This window comes from Alligator sinensis, unplaced genomic scaffold (genome assembly GCF_000455745.1).
Source record: "Alligator sinensis unplaced genomic scaffold, ASM45574v1 scaffold249_1, whole genome shotgun sequence".
NCBI classification, from domain to species: domain Eukaryota; kingdom Metazoa; phylum Chordata; order Crocodylia; family Alligatoridae; genus Alligator; species Alligator sinensis.
In genome coordinates, this window is record NW_005842593.1 from 207374 (window position 1) to 226707 (window position 19334).

Below are 19334 nucleotides of genomic sequence, written 5' to 3' on the forward strand. Positions count from 1 at the left end.
ACTTCGTTTTATTATTTTTTTAAAGGTAACGGGAAGCGTAGACAAAACGACACTAAACCCTTTCCTTTAGTTTTATCTAAATAAAAGATAACTGTATTTTTCTCCAAAAAGAAAAAAAGAAAAGAAAAGAAAAAAGCACTATGTACAAAACTGACTAAATCCATCTTCATCGTCGAACAGGAACCAGTAACTGGGTCGCAGTCATGGAATCAGGAAAAAGGCTGTGGTATGTTGGAAGAGGTACATATGCTGCTGTAATCATTTTACCTAAGCAAAAAAAATATGAACAGGTATTACAAACTTTTTTTTTTTTTTAAATAATTACTGGAGAAATTCAGTTTTTTTAATAGGAGTTTACTCACCTGCAAACCACCTTCCATGTAATGCATTGACAGCAGCAATCGCTGCAGCAATTGAGGGGCATTTCACATATACGTTGCCCTAAAAAACACAAAAGCAAGGTTGTAATCTATTAACAGACAATTGTTTCTGCCAGCTGACTCCACATATATGTGGGGGTACCAGAATTAACAGCAGGGTTATGCTTCATTTATTTGGGAACTGCTACTGCAGAACTAGTGCAAAGAGGTTCAATAACACATGCAATTTTTGGAGACAAGCATTACCTGATCAGAAAGTTAATTCTGTTTTTATACTAAATAATTCAGATGGATTTTACAAATCTGAGACCAAGACTGACTAATATTCAAAGCAGCAGAAAGAGACTTCTAAAGGCAAGAACTGGTATACTGTTCCAACAGTGGTTCAACTACTCTCAATTACCTTTCTGAGATTTTATGCACTTATTTTGTATGCCAAACTATACTTATTTCATTAATTCCATTAAATTCTACTGCCAACATTTAAGCAGAAAAGTCACATTTTCAATTACACAATACTAGAATCAGTGGGTGCTCAGTACCCCTGAAAAATTAGCCCACCAAGACCACCATAAATACTTAGTACCCTTAGAAAGCAAGACTGCTGGTATGCATGTTCACAGGTGTGCTCAGATACCTAACCTTACACAGACAAAAATTGAGATGGATGGGAAGGAAGAGGAGATCATAGAAAGATTTTAGTAGAAGTTCCTATATCTACATACCTGCTGGAGTACCAACATTAATATCAGTAGGCAAATGCTATGTCTGGGAACAAGAAGAGTGTGGCAGAGGGGGCCGCCCTCAGGGGCCAGAAGGAGGGCAGCCCAGGGACCCTGGCACAAGGAGGGAGCCATGCGAGCCAGCACTGCGCCAGCTTTTCAAGTGGCTATCAATCAAGCTGGGTGGTGGCTGGCTGATGACATCCATTGCAACTGCTGCCATGGGAGATTAAAAACCCCCAGGAGAAGCCGGGTGCAGGGGGGAAGGTAGGAGGCGAGACGCCGAGCTCACCAGGGTGCTACCCGGCAGAGCAGAATCCCCACAACGCTGTCCCGCTGGGGATAAGCGAGGGCAGTAGTAGGGAGCCAGATGAGGCTTCCCAATTCCGAGCTCCATGGGAAAGGACTTGGGGTCAGTCACCACCCCTAGGGCCCAGGCCGGGCATAGTCAACCCTGAGTCTACGGTGGCACCACAGACACAGGCCCAGCGCAGAGACACAGGCAGAACCAAGGTTTAGGACTGGAAGGCAGGCTGCAACCACAAGCCTGCACTTCAAGGAGAGGTAGAGGAGGCTGAGATCCAGCAGCAGGATACAAGAAGCTGGAGCCAGGAGTTGGCACAGTGACATGACAACCCCCACAGTTGGTGCGTGGACAAGGTATAGGGGAGGCGGAGCCCTGGGATCAACTGCGACAAACCAGTGAGTATTACCATCTCCGGGCCAGGGGCAAAAACACCACTAAACCCCTCCTTTCAGTTACAGTTCCATCAAGTCATGGTAGGCGAGTTGTGGGCTAGCCCAGGGAGTGGGGAGATGCTCACAATGCCAACTGAGGGCGCCACAAAAAGCTATTGCTTAAAGAGGTTAGATGACCTCTTTGTGCAATGGTCCCAAGAACGTATGGCGAGAGAAAAATGACATGCTAGTCTTATCTGCATTAAGACAGCCTTGAGTTTTACATTAAGTAAAATTACACATTTAGTTCAAATACAAGAATAGTGCCAGATTCTTCGACAAAAGAGCATACACCTTTACAAAAGCAAGTATTGTGCATTTCACTTGGATGTTTACTAGGTAAACACACAATTCACCTAACTGCATTATACCATGCTGGTCTCAATATTTTGCCTACTGCTTACACTGCAGTAAGCACTGGTTACCTATATAAACCACTTAAAACATAGGAATTATTTGGTACTACTACTTCCTGATATCCTTGTACTCTATTTAACTGCATAATTGGCAAACCTGATTAGGAACCACTTCAAGGCTTTTAAAAGCAGCTGACTTGGTCCTATCAATTTCAAGGCTGTTACTAGAGGCAAAAGGCCCTTAGAGCCAAACTATTCTTAGTGAGGCACAAAAATATTTACCCTCATTTTATCTGGACTGTAGTTAAGTAATTAGCAGGGATCCTGGTTTTCTGATAAAAAAAAATATAACAACCCAATTTCTAGGTTAAAAAACTAACCTCAAATGCACATTTTCTGTGATCAAAATGAAACACCACTATACATATATCTATGTACTGGTGGTGTTTCATTTTAATCATGGAAAAATGATGAAAAAAAAATTTTTTTTAAATGTGTTACATTTTTTAGCTTGAAAATTGGGGGTTTGTTTTAATCAGGGAAAATCAGGATCCCTGGTTATCAAGAGATCTTTTATAGAACCCATGATCATTTTTAATAGGTAAACAGTATTCTCATATACAAGAACTGAGTCAGAGGTAAGCACTTTAGGATCTTCTCTATCTGGCAGATGCCAAAGTCAATTCCCCAGTAATCTTGCTTAAAACTGTGAGATGAGAAGTCCTCTGAAGGAGATGCAATGAGAATTCCACCATGGTCACCTCAGCTGAATCAGTACAAAGACAGAGTTCATGGTTATGTCAGCTCCAGATAAAAGCAAAATGGTTTCATCCCATCTCTCAGCAGTAATTACTGTAGGTTCTAGTGATTTTCAAACAAGAACCAAAGTTTGACAGATTAAATTTTGGCTTGTGTGGCTTTGGTTTATAACCTGAACTCCAAGGAGGTAGCATTCATTTTAGATGCTGCTCCCGATTTGGATTTTAATTCCTCATGAATAAGGGATCAAGAAGGGCCAGCCCCAACAAAAGGATAAGGATATAACGATGGGATTAGGTGTCAAAGAATCTCATGACCGATGCCATGATGGGAAATGATGCAGAGGAAATTGATCTAAGAACTACATTAAAGATTTCTGGAATCTCCAATACTTCAGACTCATGCCTTTCAACATAAAATAAGAGCATACAGGATACCAGGAAGGAGTGGAACCATGTACTTCAGTCCTTTTAGTGAGCTAAAAAAGAAAGAGCTCTGAATGGTAACAGAGACTGCCCAGAGGCAAGGCAGATGAGTCATAACACCACACTAAAAACAGGCAGTTTGGGGGAGGGGGTCAGGGAGGTGAACAGAAAGGGGAACACAGGAGCAGTAAGATCAGGATCAGGTGTGGTACCTGGTAAGCAAACTGACTGGAGTCTGTTGGCACCAGGGGTGTTTCTCTGTGCTTTAGCACTAAAGATTATATCTATATATAGATACATGCTTCAGTATCCAGGAATTGTCACTGATGTGACTACTAGTTTTTGCTGCTGGCAATAATTATATAACTTCCTGATACCAGGAAGCTTGTTGTCCTAGCTCTCTCATGGCAAGGGTTGGATATATCAAGCCTGGGGTTGGGGTTTTATTTTCTTTTTCAATATGAAGATGCTCTTTTGAGGTATAAGGAATCTGGAATTGTTTCTAACCCAGACTCAGCATCTCCTCAGCACTAAAGTCCATTTTTATCTTGGAGCCAGAAAATGAAGCACCTGAACTGGCTCAAACTCTAGATCCATTGTGAAAGATTTCAATGGATTCACCAGGATGAAACGGGATCCAAATCCACAATCTTTTTGGAGTTAAACTTTACTTTTTCCTTTGAATTGAAGAGGCATTTTCACAATATTTTAATGCAACCTTTTAGCAAATTTGTGTGAGTTTGCAGTTATAGGATGTTTTCAACAAACCTGAAATTATTTTAATAAAACTGCAGAAGTGACTATTCTTCTTTTTTCTGAATTTAATACTTTTTTCATTTCAAAACATTTCTCTGTCCAGCAGCATGCTTACAAATCAAGTGTACTAAAATTAGTTTGATAGCTCAATGGGAATAGACATACCTGTGCTGAATTTTTGTCTACATAGATGTGAATAACTCCTCCATGTTTATTACATTCTTCAATCACATCATCCTTAATTTCTGTATCCCAGCCATCCTCCTCTTCACTGCAAAGAAAAAATTGGACAGAACTTCATATACTTGATGTTGAGCCAGTAAAGAACTACATGCATAGCTAAATTTTCACATTTTAAAACCACGAACTAACGTGTAACAATAAAAATGGAAGCAAGCAATAGATCACCAGGATCCAGGTTTTCAGTTTCCTGTGGGAAAAACATGAATTTCCCCCTTTAGAGGAGGGAGAAAAACGCGTATTTCCCCTTTTGCAAACAGCTCTCTGCAGAATTCCAGCCTCCAACAAGGAGCTATTTGCAAAAAGGGCACAAAATGCTAAGCACTGTCTGGAGGGGGTAGGGCCCAAGAATCTGAGACGTCAGGGCTAGCTCAGACTCGCTTTGTCTCCTGAAGCCTTTGGGTAAGTAGGGCCTGGGGAGCTGGGACCCCCTCCAGCAGAGCTGGCGGAAGCAGGGACTGTGAATGAAGGAGCCAGTGATTTCTTGGTCCCTGTGCAGCCCCTGGGCCCAATTTTGCAGGTTTTGAGGCCTGCTGACTGGCTCTGCAGGGAAGTAAAAGGAAGCCTGGCAACAGGCAGGGCAACTGGGAGGAAGGAAGGGAGAGGAGGAAGAGGAATGCAGGAAGGGCCACCCGTGGGGGCCAGGCAAGGTCTGCCACTTAGCCCATGCCAAGCAGGGACTGCTACCACCCAACCCACTGCCCCCATGCAAGTCCCTGGCCTGCTGCAGTCCCCACCCAGCCCCACTACCCCTGTCCTCTGCTCCTAGGTGCTCACAGCCCAGATTGGTTCCCGATGGCTGCAGCAGGCGTGTCAAAGCTCTTTGGCTCAGCAGTCCATGAACCAGGCTGGGCTAGTACGGCAGAGCAGCTCTGGGATCTGCAGTGGGGACAGACAACAGCAGCATTGGCAGCCTGCAGGGGCCAGCCAGAACTGCAATGAGTCCAGAGCTGTGAGCAGTGGCTCTACTCCACCAGGAAGTGCTGCATTGTACCCACTGCCGCCATCTGAAACCATTTTGGCAGTGGGTGCCTTGGAGCAGCAGGGCAGAGGTAGCTGGGGTGAGGACTTCGGTGGGCCAGAGACTCGCGTGGAGGCAGCAGGTGGGTGACAGTGGTCCCTGCTCAGCAGGGACTAAAAGGCAGTTGGGGACAGACCCCACCTGGCCTCATGGATGGCTCCTGCTGTACCCGCATGCCACCCAACCCCACTTCCCCTCCCTCCCACCTGTCCTGCCTGATGCCAGGCTTCCCTTAGCCAGGAGACAGCAGAGCATGGGTCATAGGCACTGGCATGGGCAGGGACAGGGCACCAGCATGTAAGGGCTGTTCAGTACCACAAAGCAGCATGGGGAATAGCTGCATTTGGACCTGTGTCCTAGTGCAGAGGGGGAGCTGCTCCCAGGAGGGAGTGAGTGTGAGGTAGGCAGAGGCTGTGGGTCAGGTGGGAGGGATACCAGCAGAGCTGGGTGGGACTATGGCTTGGAAGCAAGGACCACCAGCATATTAGGGCTGCTCAGCACCACAAAGCAGTGAGGCAGACAGTCGCAGCAGGTTCCACATCATGGTGAGTGAAGGGGGCAGGGGAAGCTCTGATTTCCCTAATAAAAAACCAAATCCAAATGCCAGAATACATAGACATTTAGAATTTGTGTTATTATAACGATCGAGGCACCAGTAGGCTTCCCAACTGCGTTAAAATTGCAAATATATCTGTGACAGGGGGCAAGCCCAGGGCTGTGTCTCACATCAGCCCACCCACATAAGTAGGGCAGTCTGCCCAGTCTTTCCTGCCATGACTTTCTTAACCTGGTGTAAATGGGCAGACCCCTGCATTTTAAGACCCCGATGCCTAGGGGTTTACACATCACTCCAACCTTCCCTTACCGTGTCCCATGCCTTGCAGATGGCTTGCAAAACAAGTTCTTAACCTCTGACCTAAACTTGGCCTCACCATATCTGAGGATTTACCAGGGTCTTGGCTTCTGGCCAAACTGCAGCCTCAGGTGTCTGTATATTTATTTTGGCCCCTACTCTGTGTGGGACCACCATCCATTATTGCTTCTGCTCTGGGGCCACTCTCCTGCCTTCTCTCCAGGCCACGTTACTGCCCCCTCTGGGGTCTTATACCCCTGAGGGGCTCAGGTGTCTGAAGACATACTTGTCCCCAAGTCTGGGTGACCCACCAGGATGTGGGGGCTGGGGTATTAAGGTGACCCTCCCTGCCTTTCACTGGGGAGTCAACTGGCCTGGCATTTCCGGGGGGCCACAGGTAGCTCCACCAGGCCACACTTCCCCAGCAGGGTGCAGTTTTCAGTGATACCAAGGACCAGAAGCCTCCTGCCATCCCTGTAGCTCCTGCCCTTACCTTCCAAGATGATCCAAGCAACAGCTCAGCCAGGTGATGTTCCTCCAGCTGCCTAGATCTAAAATGGCCACCTCATCAGGGCTGGCCCACACCTGCCTGCTCCCAGTCTTAAAGTGGAAGGCACCCAAAAGTGCCCTGCCACAATATTAATAAAACATTATGTTCAACTGACACAGACACAGTGGCATTTCATTTTAAGCGCAGAAAAATGTAGATTTTTTTTTTTAAATCAGAGAATTTGGGGGTTGCCTGGCATTTCCGGGGGGCCACAGGTAGCTCCACCAGGCCACACTTCCCCAGCAGGGTGCAGTTTTCAGTGATACCAAGGACCAGAAGCCTCCTGCCATCCCTGTAGCTCCTGCCCTTACCTTCCAAGATGATCCAAGCAACAGCTCAGCCAGGTGATGTTCCTCCAGCTGCCTAGATCTAAAATGGCCACCTCATCAGGGCTGGCCCACACCTGCCTGCTCCCAGTCTTAAAGTGGAAGGCACCCAAAAGTGCCCTGCCACAATATTAATAAAACATTATGTTCAACTGACACAGACACAGTGGCATTTCATTTTAAGCGCAGAAAAATGTAGATTTTTTTTTTAAAATCAGAGAATTTGGGGGTTTTGTTTAACAATCCAAAATTCTGATTTTAAAACAGAAAACCAGGTCCCCTGGTAATCACTTACGTTTGAGGGTTAAACATATTGGAGAGCTGGAAGCACTGTGTTGCAAGTGGTTGTACAGAAGCAGCTGCAGCCAGAACTAATTGAAGAAAAAAAAAAAGGGATAAAGCTATTCTATGATCCAAGTATTTTCTGCATAAAATTCAGTTTAGGTAAGGCTATTTCTATACGTACTTCCAGAGTATGATACTTAGATGGAACCCTAATGTTATTCAGATGTAGAGTCAAGAGCAGAGCTAAGTGCAGCTGCTTGCTTATCCACATCAGACAACCAAGTCTGTGTTGGAAAAGGAAACAGAACTCATAACATTCAACGTTCCACTTTTTAATAAAATTCACCACCCACAAAGTAAGACTGGTTTGTTGTTTTTAAATTCTGTGTGGAGCCACTCTGGTTAACATTCTACACATGCTGACCCAAGTAACTAAAAAAAAGTGAACTGTAACTAAAAAAAAAAAAATGACATCTTTTCTGAAAGATTATAACTGAATAAAACTAGGCTGCATCTATTCCAGAAGTAAACTGGCATGTTCTGACAGATTTAAATAAATATCAGCTCTGAAATCGCTTAAGTGTAAACTCAATAATAACACAGATGTTTCTGCTATGTCATAATCACTGAACTATGAAATCTGCCAAAGTTTAAATAATAATCAAATGCCTTTTAAATGTGAATAACTTATTAAAAATTAAAATAAAAATCCAGCCAATTATTTGACTGCTACATAAATCGTTCTCTGTAATTAACTGAAGTTTACTTTTCATAGGACATTAAGTTCATTTTGGAGTAAAGAGTTTACTATTCAGAAAGCTCATTCTCTTTGTAGGTCAGTGGAAATGCTCAGAGGATGACTTGGCCAAAGTTACAGAAAAATGTCATGACTGATTTGGGAACAAAAATCTAGGAATCTTACTCTGGAATGTGTTGTTTACAAGTCCCCCCCTCTAAAATAGGGCCATCCAACTTTTGAGTGGTGGGTGGCCATACAACTTTGACTACCCCAACCCTAAGCCTCCACACTTGCACAGGATCCCTGGGTCCTCACAGCTACAGACTCCTTTGGCCCCATCAGCCCAACCCGCAGAAAGTTGAAGGGAGTTGAGTCTAGAGCAGTGGTTTTCGACTTGTGGTCTGCAGACCCCTGGAGTTCTACAGCCTATGTCTAAGGGGTCCACAAAAGATTATTCAGATACTCTTGATCATAATAATCACACTTACAATTTAAAAAGGGGCCCACACCTCTATTCAAAATTTCAAAGGGGCCCAACAAATGAAAAAAAGGTCACAAACCACTGGTCTAGACAGACTCCAGTGGCAGTAGAATGTTAGGGGAGTTGGGGGGTGTGGAAGCACATCTAGACTGGTAGCCCAAAAGCCACAGGTTGACCCTTTGGGGCCAGCACGTGGACCACAGGCTTCCAGCTTTAGAGCACAGCTGTCTAATATGGAGGGAGAAATGTTAAAAAAAAAAAAGTTTTCTGGTTTATATTAGAGCAACATTTATGGAAGTTCCAGGAAAAAATTCATGTACATGTGAAATTTCTGCCTTGGAAAGCCATTTTAAATAAGCAAGTTACAGAATGAATGGCTGCTACAGATATTAAAAATAGTAATTCCTCAGTGTAGGAATAGCTTTCCATGTATATAACATAACCCTGGTCTGAAAGAACCAATGAACGCTCACTTGACAACTACAGCTTACCTTCACTCTGCTGGGAAAGTCGTGTTTGTAAATCTAAAGAAGAGTGCATATAAAAAGTTAAAAGAGCATCAAGGACACCACACTAGTTCTTTAGCTACCTGCCCAAATCTCTAAAACTAGCTTGGATAGATTTCCTATACATACAATCTTCCCACTTCATCACACATTATAAAACTGTACATGTGCATTCTTTCAAGTAGAGAAAGTTTCAAAGCTTTTAATTTATCACATTGGGTGGCACTCAGAAAATGTAGAAGAGACTACCAAATTCCAATTCAACCACACAAACTGTTTATCAGTCAGCGTTGTTAGAATTAATTCTGCTGCTCAACCACCATCACTTTAATAGTAAAATGAGGACAGTAATGAACGTAAACAGAGTCAGCTTCTCCCCCTCCTCCCCCACGATCAAGATCCATTAATCCACACAAAATACAGGAAATTATTCAACTAGGGCAGACTTTTGTAACTGCAAATTTCCTGACTTCAGAGTTTGACCAAAAAGATTCAACAGGGTAAAAGAAGCTTAAGACGACAATGTATAGAATAAATGACTTGTAACAGTTTCTTTCTGAAGTCAGGAAGTGTTAAACCCTCAAGACACATAAGCCACTTTTCTAAACAGCTTACTCTAAGGTGCCTATGGATGTTCTCATCTAGATGAATATAGCCCAGAAAGCGCATTAAGTCAAGGAAGCTTCTGGCAACAATGAAAACAGCCGTCAGAGTTTATTATTCTCTCCCCAACAGGGAACTGAACAATTACTATTCTGAGTAAGAGTCTCAGAGGCTATGCCCTGGTTCGCAGCAATCCAATCATTTTAAAGGTTAGAACAAGTAAAAAGAGTCATCTTGAAAAAGGGGTACGAGTATCTCTGGCATCTGGACCGAATTTTTTTTGTTTCGTTTGTTTTTAAGGATGTTCTCACCTTGCTTTGAGCAGGGAACAATCTGCACTAAAGATAGGAAAAACTACCTTATGGTATGTTCTCTGTAAAGTCATATGAAGTCTATGAGGGTTAGGGCCACTCTACAAACAATTAGCAAGGTCAATACTCACATATACAAGCAACAGGTAGTTAATTATGTTGTCTGCCTTGATTTTGTTTGTTATTTTGATTTTTCCTACATTATTCCAATCCAACTGGGACAAAAAAAGGTAACCCCCTCCAATTCTGACATACAGAAGTCCCCTGTGATAAACCCACCTTAGGTCTAAACAGTTGAAGAACCTACAGAACATTTGGTGCAAAGGTCAGCTACCAGCTGACTAATCCCTTTGCACCACTTCTGATAGGTTCAGATTTCTATGGGACAAAACAGGATCAAGTTATAGCAATGAGTTTCACAGGTGAATTTTGTGCTGTATAAAAACAAACAAACTTTAAAACCTTGCTACTTTTTATATTAAATTGTACAACTGCACTTAAGTACAACTGAGAACACTTAGATACCGAATTAGATTTGTGTATTGTAACATTGTAGATTATAGGCATTTGTACTGAAAGGACAAGTAATACTAGTTCATGTGCATTTTGAAGAGAGACGAATGAATGAAGTTTGTTCTAACTGGATCTTTAACATTTTCATTAATGGGAAATGCATAGCAAATCTTTAGTAAAAAAAGAATTCTAACGTTTCTAAAACAGTTACATTTCAATGCACTACTAACAATGGTTGTCACCATTATTCTGTATAATCCTTACCACATCCTGTATTAAGCCCCTGTGTTCTACTAGCCTCCTTAGACGTTATACTATTGTTTCACTGTAATGAAAGGGGCATGGGATGACAAGCCAGTAACTTCTAACACTTACAGTGCAGTGCCCCAAAGACTCCACTGATACTGGGAGCTTCACAAGATCAGGACCATTTAGAGGACAACAATGGATTGGAATACATTTTTATGTAAGTTAATTGACAACTGCCATATTGTTACACATATTTTGCTTGTTTTAATAAAGTTATTTTAATGGTGACAGATTAGGTAAGCAGAAATAAACTGAAATGGAGAGTTGAGTAGGACTAGGGGAAAAAGGGGACTGTTTCATCCTATCACCTGCTTAGCCAAGACCAGCTTTGCTTTCACATAAGGCAAGTCTTGGTGAGGCGAGATTTGAAATGGGATACAGAAGCAGTTGCACAAATGTTCCCCAGGCTTCCTCCTCCAAACCACCATGTACAAAAAGTTGCATGGGAAAAAGGATAAACTGCTGAATAAAGTAACTGACTGGTGAATAATAAAAGGGTAGCAATGCTGAGTAAAAGCAAGTGTCACTACTACAAACAACTAATCTACAAGATAAGGAAAGCCTATGTTATGAAGGATTTAAATTATTAAAGAGAAGCCTGTATATATGAGGTGGCAGAGTGGATAAAAGTCAATTAAAACCCCCCCCACAAAACTGGATTTTTAAAAAATGTAAAATCAGCAGGTTTTTTTTAATTGTGTTTTTTAATTTTTTTAAGAGGCTTTTAAAAAAACAACCTATGTAAAGATAGTTTTAGTTTAAAATATGTTAGAGCTCAAAGAGATCATCATGGAATAGGGATTATAACTTCTAATTATATACTACTTGAGACAATATATTCATATAAAACTTTTCTAAAAAGGTTACAAACAGGTCAGAACAGGCCATGGACTATATTAGAGGCTCAATCTCACAAGGTTCTTAGAGGCACCTCTATAGATTAGTAAAGATTAAAGAAAACCACTCTATCTAATGGGACTCACTGCTCAATCTAGAAGATCCCATTAAGCATCTCAAAGTTCCCCAGGAGAAAACCAGGAGCAATGGTCATAAATTCCTAGAAGAAGGTTTCAGACTGGATAAGGAAAAACTTCTTCATGGTTCTGATGAGGTCTTTTTCCTGCCCTAAACTTCTGTGAATCTCTGTGATGCTTAGTTTCAGTTCTGAAATTAGATGAGTCTCTCCAGAGATAACATCCGTGTTAACAGCAGTATATGGAGGTGAGAAAAAACAGACTTGATTACCAGGGATCCTGATTTTCTCTGATAAAAAGGCCAATTTTTTATACACAGAAAATTTATTTTTATTTTTTTAAGTCAGAGAAAACCAGGAACCCTAGTAATTAAATCTGTTTTTTCTCATCTCCATATAATCCCTATTCCATGACGAGACAGACAGATGGACAGATATGACAGAGTGTTAGTTTAAGATGTACATCTTAAACTAAATCTTAGTTTATACTAATCTATATCTTAAACTAAAACTCTCTCTCAGAGAGGCTGCCTCTCTCAAGCAGCTACAGCATGGGGCGCTGGCCACAAGGTGAGCGAGGGGCTGCTTTTCCCTGCGCTCAGCACCAGCTTGTAACCCGGCCCCTGCTGCCAGCCTGGCAGTGGGGCCAGGTTAAAAGGTGGTGCTGAGTGTGAGGAGTGGGGGAAGCAGCCCCTTTCCTGCCATGCCTAGTGCCCCACGCTGCAGCTGTTCGCAGCTGGCCTGGGACTACCTGTGCCTGCTCCAGACAGCTCCATGTGGGCTGCGAGCGCCTGCAGCAGGGAGTGCCGGCCATGGGGCAGGCAAGGGGCAGCTTTTCTCTGTGCAGGGGGGAAAAGCAGCCCCACCCCCGCTCCATGGCCCGTGCTCCCTGCTGCAGCAGCTTGCAGCCCACACAGGGCTGTCTGGAGCAGGCACAAACAGCCCCACATGGGCTGCAAGCAGCTGCAGCACAGGGCGCCGGCCACAGGACTGGGAAGGGGCCGCTTCCCCGCACTTCCCTGCCCAGGGTCCGTCATCCTCCCCCCTTAAATGAAGGCTCTATCAAACAACCAAAATGCACTTTTTCTAGAAATCAATGATTTAAAAAAGAATCAAGGCTCCCTGACCAGTGATTTAAATTGATTTCATTTAAATCAAATCTACCCTGTAAGGTGGAGTGGAAGCCTACAGTGAAGGGACCTGAATCAGTGTAGTATGGCCCACACAATGATCCTGAAAGATTTCATTTACACCTATTTGTGGGGCACCACAAACAGATTGGTTTTTACTTTTTTTCTTCTCCCACGAAGCATAAAATTGTTTCTCCATTCCTCAGCAAAAGTTGCACACCTGAGAGATGTAGTAAGCCCATATAACACTAAGAATCATCTGCACCAAATGCTATGTTAGTAAGTGGCGTTATTTTTATAAATATACTGAAAGACAACTGAACCACAGTGTAAATGGACCACATTATGTTATGTTATCCTGATTGCTGGGTTTTTTGTTGTAGCCATGTTGATCTAAGGACATAGGCAGGCAAGGTTCTTTGAGTAGACATAACTTAAATTTTTAATCTATTGTAAACCCCTTTCATTGCAATGTTAAAGCACAAAATAATCATTTTTTTTTGTGCTGAATTTCAAGACTACATCCTGGCTAAAATAACTTAATGTCAAATTCTTACCTGCCACAGCACCAAATGCTAAAGAGCCACTCATCTGCAGAGCTTGTTGCGCAGCTGGAGGAATTTGCAAACCAGTACCTGTAATGAAAAGCACAAAAATTCTCTTGTACTAGTGTCATGCTTTTCAAATGAAAAGAGAACTAGAACACAGACAACTCTCACACTCTCTATATATCTCTCTCTCTCTCTCTCTCTCTCTCAATCTATCCAAGGTATTCCTCCTTACATAAATGGAATGCAGTTTACAGTTTATTACAGGTAAAAAAAATTGTTTGGCCTAGTCACCCAGAAGTGTTTAAGCAACTGCAATATATATTCTATTTATTGTTTAACTTACCTTCTGCAAGCCTTGCCATCAACTGTAGGCGACCAGTTGTTCCCAAGTCAATTCCAGTTCTTTCCAACTCATCACTATCCAAAAATGAACTGGCACTCGACGCATCTGTGCGTTCAGTTACATGTCCAACTTTCATTGGCCTGCCAGCTAGCTCAAATCCATTCAGTTGTTCCAAGGCCTTTTTAGCACATTCCGAGTCTGAGAACTGTAAAATTTAGCCGCGTACAGTCAGTGAATAACACTGTTCATAGGACAGAGGTCCATTTCAAATACAATGTCTAAGAGATATACATAAGGGGTAGGGGTGTACCGAAAAGATTTTCTTGGTGGATACTAATAACTGAATATTAACCAGCCATACTGGCTGATACTGATCCTATAACTGACATTTAATAATAAAGCTTGAACAAGCTTTAGTTGAAGTGCCCCTACCACCATTTTTAAGCATGGCAACACTGATACAGGAGACATGTGGCACTTTAATTACATTAGTTCTTGGAGCCCCCCCACACTCACCCCACCACCCCCTACTCCTGGAGCACATGTAAAAGTGCCATATGCCACTTGCAGCCCCTGCCCTTAAACCCCAGCCTGGGGGCAGCTGCCTAAGCCCGAGGTTGCCCAGGGCTGGATGGCGCAGACCCATAGGCACTGTGGGTTAAGTCACAGTGGGCTGGGCAGCTCCTCCTGCCCCTCCCCAGTCACATCTGTGACTTTTGGTGCTTTTTACAGTGCCCACCCTGGCCCCAGCCTGTAGTTTGCACTAGCGCCAGGGACACTGCTGCAGCTGTTCTGCTCCAGCCCAGTCCAGACCGCCAGTGTGGGGTTGGGGGCATATCTGAGGTCACCCCAGCTCGTGGGAGGCAACCCAGGTATCTGGGGCCCCAGCATAATTAAATCAAATTGGAGAACATTACTGGCTACACCGGCCAAAAAAAGCCGATAAATTTTCCTTTTATCAGTGTTGATCTGATACACAACCAATATAATCAGTGCACTTCTAATAGGTACATTAAAACTTCAAGAGTAATCTATGGGTTTATTTTAAACAAAGAGAGATCAGGAAGAATAGCAAAGAACAATCAGCTTTGGAGATTTTTTTAAAGTTCATAAAGAACCCTAAAAATCACATGGCTGGAAGGCACGTGAAAGACCATCTAATACACATCTGCAGGTGTCCATCCACAGTGCCAGCACTCAAATTAAATGTTTCAATTGAGAACATGGTTGTAGCTTTCTTTCAGTAATCTGGCAGGCCAGTAATATGGTCTGTGGGCCATATCCAGACTGCCTACTGACTGGATCCAGCATGTAGGTAGGCACCTGCCAATTGATTGCATCTGGCCTAGTTACCCCTGCAGCTCACCGCACAGGGCCGAGCCCTGCCTGCTCCCTCCTGGGGCAGCCCGTGCCACGCTCCCACACACACAACTTCCCTGTGGGGCTGCTCCCGGTAAGGCTGCTCCTACCTGGGTACTGCTCAGCTCCCCCACCTCCAGAGGTTTTTTCCTCCTCTTGCCTCTGCTGCGCTGCTCTGGGCACCAGGAAGTGCAGGGAAGTGACAGCAGCCATGGGGGCACCAGAAAGTGCAGAAGTAACAGCAGCCACGGGGATGCATGCTGGGCAGCACACACCCAGCCAAGTGGGGGGTGGGGAAGAAGAGCTATATTTGAGGATTCCTGCCTAGCATACAGGGCTCCAGGCCACCTTCAACCCACTATGCCTGCCTGGCATAAGCAGCCACCTATAGGCTGCTGAGTAGGTAGAAGGTGGCCTGGAGCTGGAGCCCCAGGCACTGGGGCAAGAGTCACCTAGCTGCAGCTTCTCCCCCACCTACAGTGGTGCAGCAGAAGAAGGCGCTGCTGGAGGTGGTGGGGAGCAGAGTAGTATGGGCAGCTGCAGCCACACTGGGAGCAACCCCACCAGAAAACTGAAGAGACTGCACCTGTACCGCACCACCCAGGTGAGCTCTACTACCAGGGCTGTCCCTAGGAGGGTGGGGGGCAACTTGGGGTGACCACCCTGGGCCCCACAGACAGTGTTGTACAAGCCCCGCTGCTGTGCTCTGCTGCTGCCGCCGCCGCCGCCAAGTGCTGCTGGCTCCAGCCACTCACCACCCCCCGCACAGACTGATATGCTCTGGGTCCCACACACCCCTAGGGATGGCTCTGTATACTACCACCCACTTCAGCACATCCCCACCTGGCTCACATGACCTAGGACATGGGCAGCCCCACACAGTCCCCTCAGCAAATTCTGCCCCCCACATGTATCCACACCCTCCCCCCTGCACAATATACAAGAGTAAGTCTTTATTTTGAGCTACTATGCAATCACCTGTATATACACTGCTAAAAACCCCACATAAATTAGGACAACAAATATTTCTTGAAATAAAATTAAAATCCATTATAGTAGAAGTTTGATTTTTAGTATACGATTTTTTAACAATCCAACCAAGACAGATTTTAATGTGTGTGTAGCCCTTGACAGCTCATCAAAACTCATTAAGTGGTCCTCCAGCCAAAGTAATTGCCTACCCCTGCCCTAGAGCCATACACATCATGAATCCCAGCTGTGAGATCACCCTTCTTTCAGTGGCATTTGAAGCATCTGAGATCATGGACCTAAGCATCTAGGAGTTTAGGGGACAGCGGTTGCCACAGAAAGCCCTAATTTCTGGAATTTGATTTCCCCAAAGGCTAACCTTGCTAGTCTTCAGAGCTTAGTGCAAAACCAATGTTCATTCAAGCTTTGCCTGCAAAGTGATGCCTGAATGTTTAACAATACTAATCAACAAAATCCATTAATTTAACTATGGTACTTCTCTCTGACTTATTAATCATCTAACCATGATGGCTGCAGACACCAGGAATAGCCAGCAGAAAACAGATCACAGCTACATTTGCCGAGTAAACAATATTGCTATGGATTGCTGTGCTGGTGCCTACACTGCTGAGAGTACAAACTAGATCCTCCTTGGGATGAACCTTTTGAATGCAACAAATGTTTTTACGCAAGGGATTTTTAATTGAACAAATTTTGTGATCATACCGTTATAAATCCATATCCTTTGGAGCGTCCAGTTTCACTATCCATCATCAGCTGAATGCTTTCAATCTAAAAATGAAAAGTGTTAAGTTTAAAGTGTTAAACTTTAAAACCTAAAACAAGTAACTTCATTTACTTTTTCCTTCACTCAAGTTATGTTGTGGCATGTTTCAGAGACAATACAAGGGTGTAGCACCACCTAGATACATGGATTAGACTTATGCATGTAACTAATGAAGGAAGTTTTACTATATCCCCATTGCTTTAAGAAAAAAAATTCTGAGTTTAAGTTAAGATAATGTGGAGTTCACCAAGTACTGGGTTGGTTCCTTTTTGGCTTCCCCTAACAAAATCATTGAAAAATTACTTACAGAGGATGATCAGTTAACATATACTGAGTAACTGATGCAAGTATTAGAAGGATTTCAGAGAACTGAAACCAAACTAGAGAATTCTCCCTCCCAGTACTCCAGACTTAAATAAATAAATAAATAAAAATCTCAGAACTTCTCTCAGGACACAGATGGATATAACAACTGTAGTCGTGTCAAAAGGTTACCAAAACAGGTTGTCACAATCCAACGGTTACATTTGCATGGTTCTGTAGCAAAACCACTACAACATTATTAGGGTTAAGGTTAAGTCACGTTAAGTAACTTTAATCAATACAGGATTCATGCAGATGTAGACTGTTCAGGAGGATATGGGCAACTGTTTTCCTGCTGTGGAAAAGAGAGCACTCTCTCAAAAGCTTACATAGACTTATCACCCTTCTTGAAAACAGTCATGACGCTGGCATTCCTCAGGTCCCCAGGGATCTCTTTGTTGTTCCAAATTCATACAATAAAATTCATAGTCTCAGTACCAGTTCCTCACTACCAGCCTTGTATATTTCAGCAGATGTACCATCTCCTCCAGCAGCCTTGCTCTTGGTATCCTTGATGGGACAGATGTTTAAAATAGGAGGGTTGGCAAGGGATAGGTGTTGTGTGGGACGGACTTGATGGTAGTATCTATCACGGTTCACTGATGGTTCAGGAGTCCCTCAAAGTGCTTTTTTTTCCTATATAGGCTGGATCTGTAGTGTGGAACAGTGTCATCTGGTCTGCAAGGCTGCCCACAGGCCAGAAATTTGGCAGTGGGACAAACAGTGGCTGTGGCTCCTCCTGGAGCCACAACAATTAATGCTGCCCTATCCCAAATTTCTGGCCTCAGGGATAGCCCTACATACCAGATAACCTTGCCTTGTGGACTGGCCCCACACTTTCAGATCTGGCCATGTGGAGCCAGATGAGTTTGACACATCCACCTTAATCCTCTGATTTCAGCAGCTATGCTCTGGTCCAGCAGCCTTGTCACTCTTGGTTTCCTTGATGGCACACTAGACTTTTCCTAGGAGAGTTGGCGAGGGATCCCCTTTTCAGGGTATTTTGTGATAGTTTCAATGGTGGTATCGCAGACTCAGAAAACAGCCTTCTACCTCTTGGGGAAGAAGTCCTGTTGGAATCTCAGCGTGGTTTTAGACAGTCTTGTGGGGCAACTGACATGATCTTTGTTGCCTGTCAGGTCCAAGGAAAGTATGGGGAACAACATAAGGGCTGGCCTTCACTGATCTCAAAGCCTTCAATCCCATGAATTGTGAAGCTTTGTAGAAAGTACTGGCCAGATTTGGATATTCTGAAAAGTACAGCTAGGTTCCGAGGCTCCTCCATGACTGCCACCATTCTTTGTAGTGGGTTGAGACACATGCATCTGTCACTGAATTAGGCTCAAGCAAGGGTTCAGAAGTCTACCCGACTGTTTTCCATTTTTTTTTTTTTTTGATAGTCTTCCTGGTTCTCATTAAGAACCACCTTCCTTTTGGAATTGACACTGAATACTGAGCAGATGGAGGGCTCTTCAAATCTGGGATGTTTCTGATTGAAGACCATTGCACTCAAAACAATAATCCTTAACCTTCAATATGCTGATGACTGCACCAACCTTGTGCACAGAGGAAAACCTCCAGACCATGCTGGAAGTCTCTGCAGAAGCCTGGTATTCTTAACATTGAGCAAGAGGCTCACAGTGCTCTATCAGCCTGACCTGGACCATGAATGCAACCCTCCTCCTAATGTCTTTATTCATTGTGATCTGTGGAAAGTCACTAAGATCCAGGTCTACAATGCAGGCATCATCCCCACCCTTTATGGATATGAAATGTGGGTGACCTACCATCGTCATCTCAACAGCCTGGAGCCAACAATGCCTCCAGAAAATCATCTGCATCTACTGGGAAGACTCCCACACAAATGACAGCATCCTTGCCTTGAGTCACTGATCCTCAAGCACCAATTTCACTGAAACGGACATTGTGTGTGGATGCACAGAACCAGAGAAAGCTAGGGTTGGAAGGGGCCTCAAAGCAGGACCA

The 19334-nt window shown here is 43.8% G+C and overlaps 1 protein-coding gene across 4 annotated transcripts in view; it reads right to left on the minus strand.

The window, feature by feature from the left end:
* Positions 1 to 6: 6 nt before the first annotated feature.
* Positions 7 to 19334, minus strand: part of RBM39 (RNA binding motif protein 39) — a 46706-nt gene continuing 27378 nt past the window's right edge. For all 4 annotated transcript variants that reach the window (XM_014524321.2, XM_025214665.1, XM_025214664.1 and 1 more), the window contains 8 exons: positions 16925 to 16990; positions 13871 to 14075; positions 13534 to 13611; positions 9123 to 9155; positions 7422 to 7497; positions 4302 to 4407; positions 363 to 441; positions 7 to 267 (listed from right to left, as the gene is read on the minus strand). In XM_014524321.2, coding sequence (XP_014379807.1) covers positions 167 to 267; positions 363 to 441; positions 4302 to 4407; positions 7422 to 7497; positions 9123 to 9155; positions 13534 to 13611; positions 13871 to 14075; positions 16925 to 16990 — 744 coding nt within the window. In that variant the 3' untranslated portion in view covers positions 7 to 166. The remainder of the gene's footprint in view (positions 268 to 362; positions 442 to 4301; positions 4408 to 7421; positions 7498 to 9122; positions 9156 to 13533; positions 13612 to 13870; positions 14076 to 16924; positions 16991 to 19334) is intronic.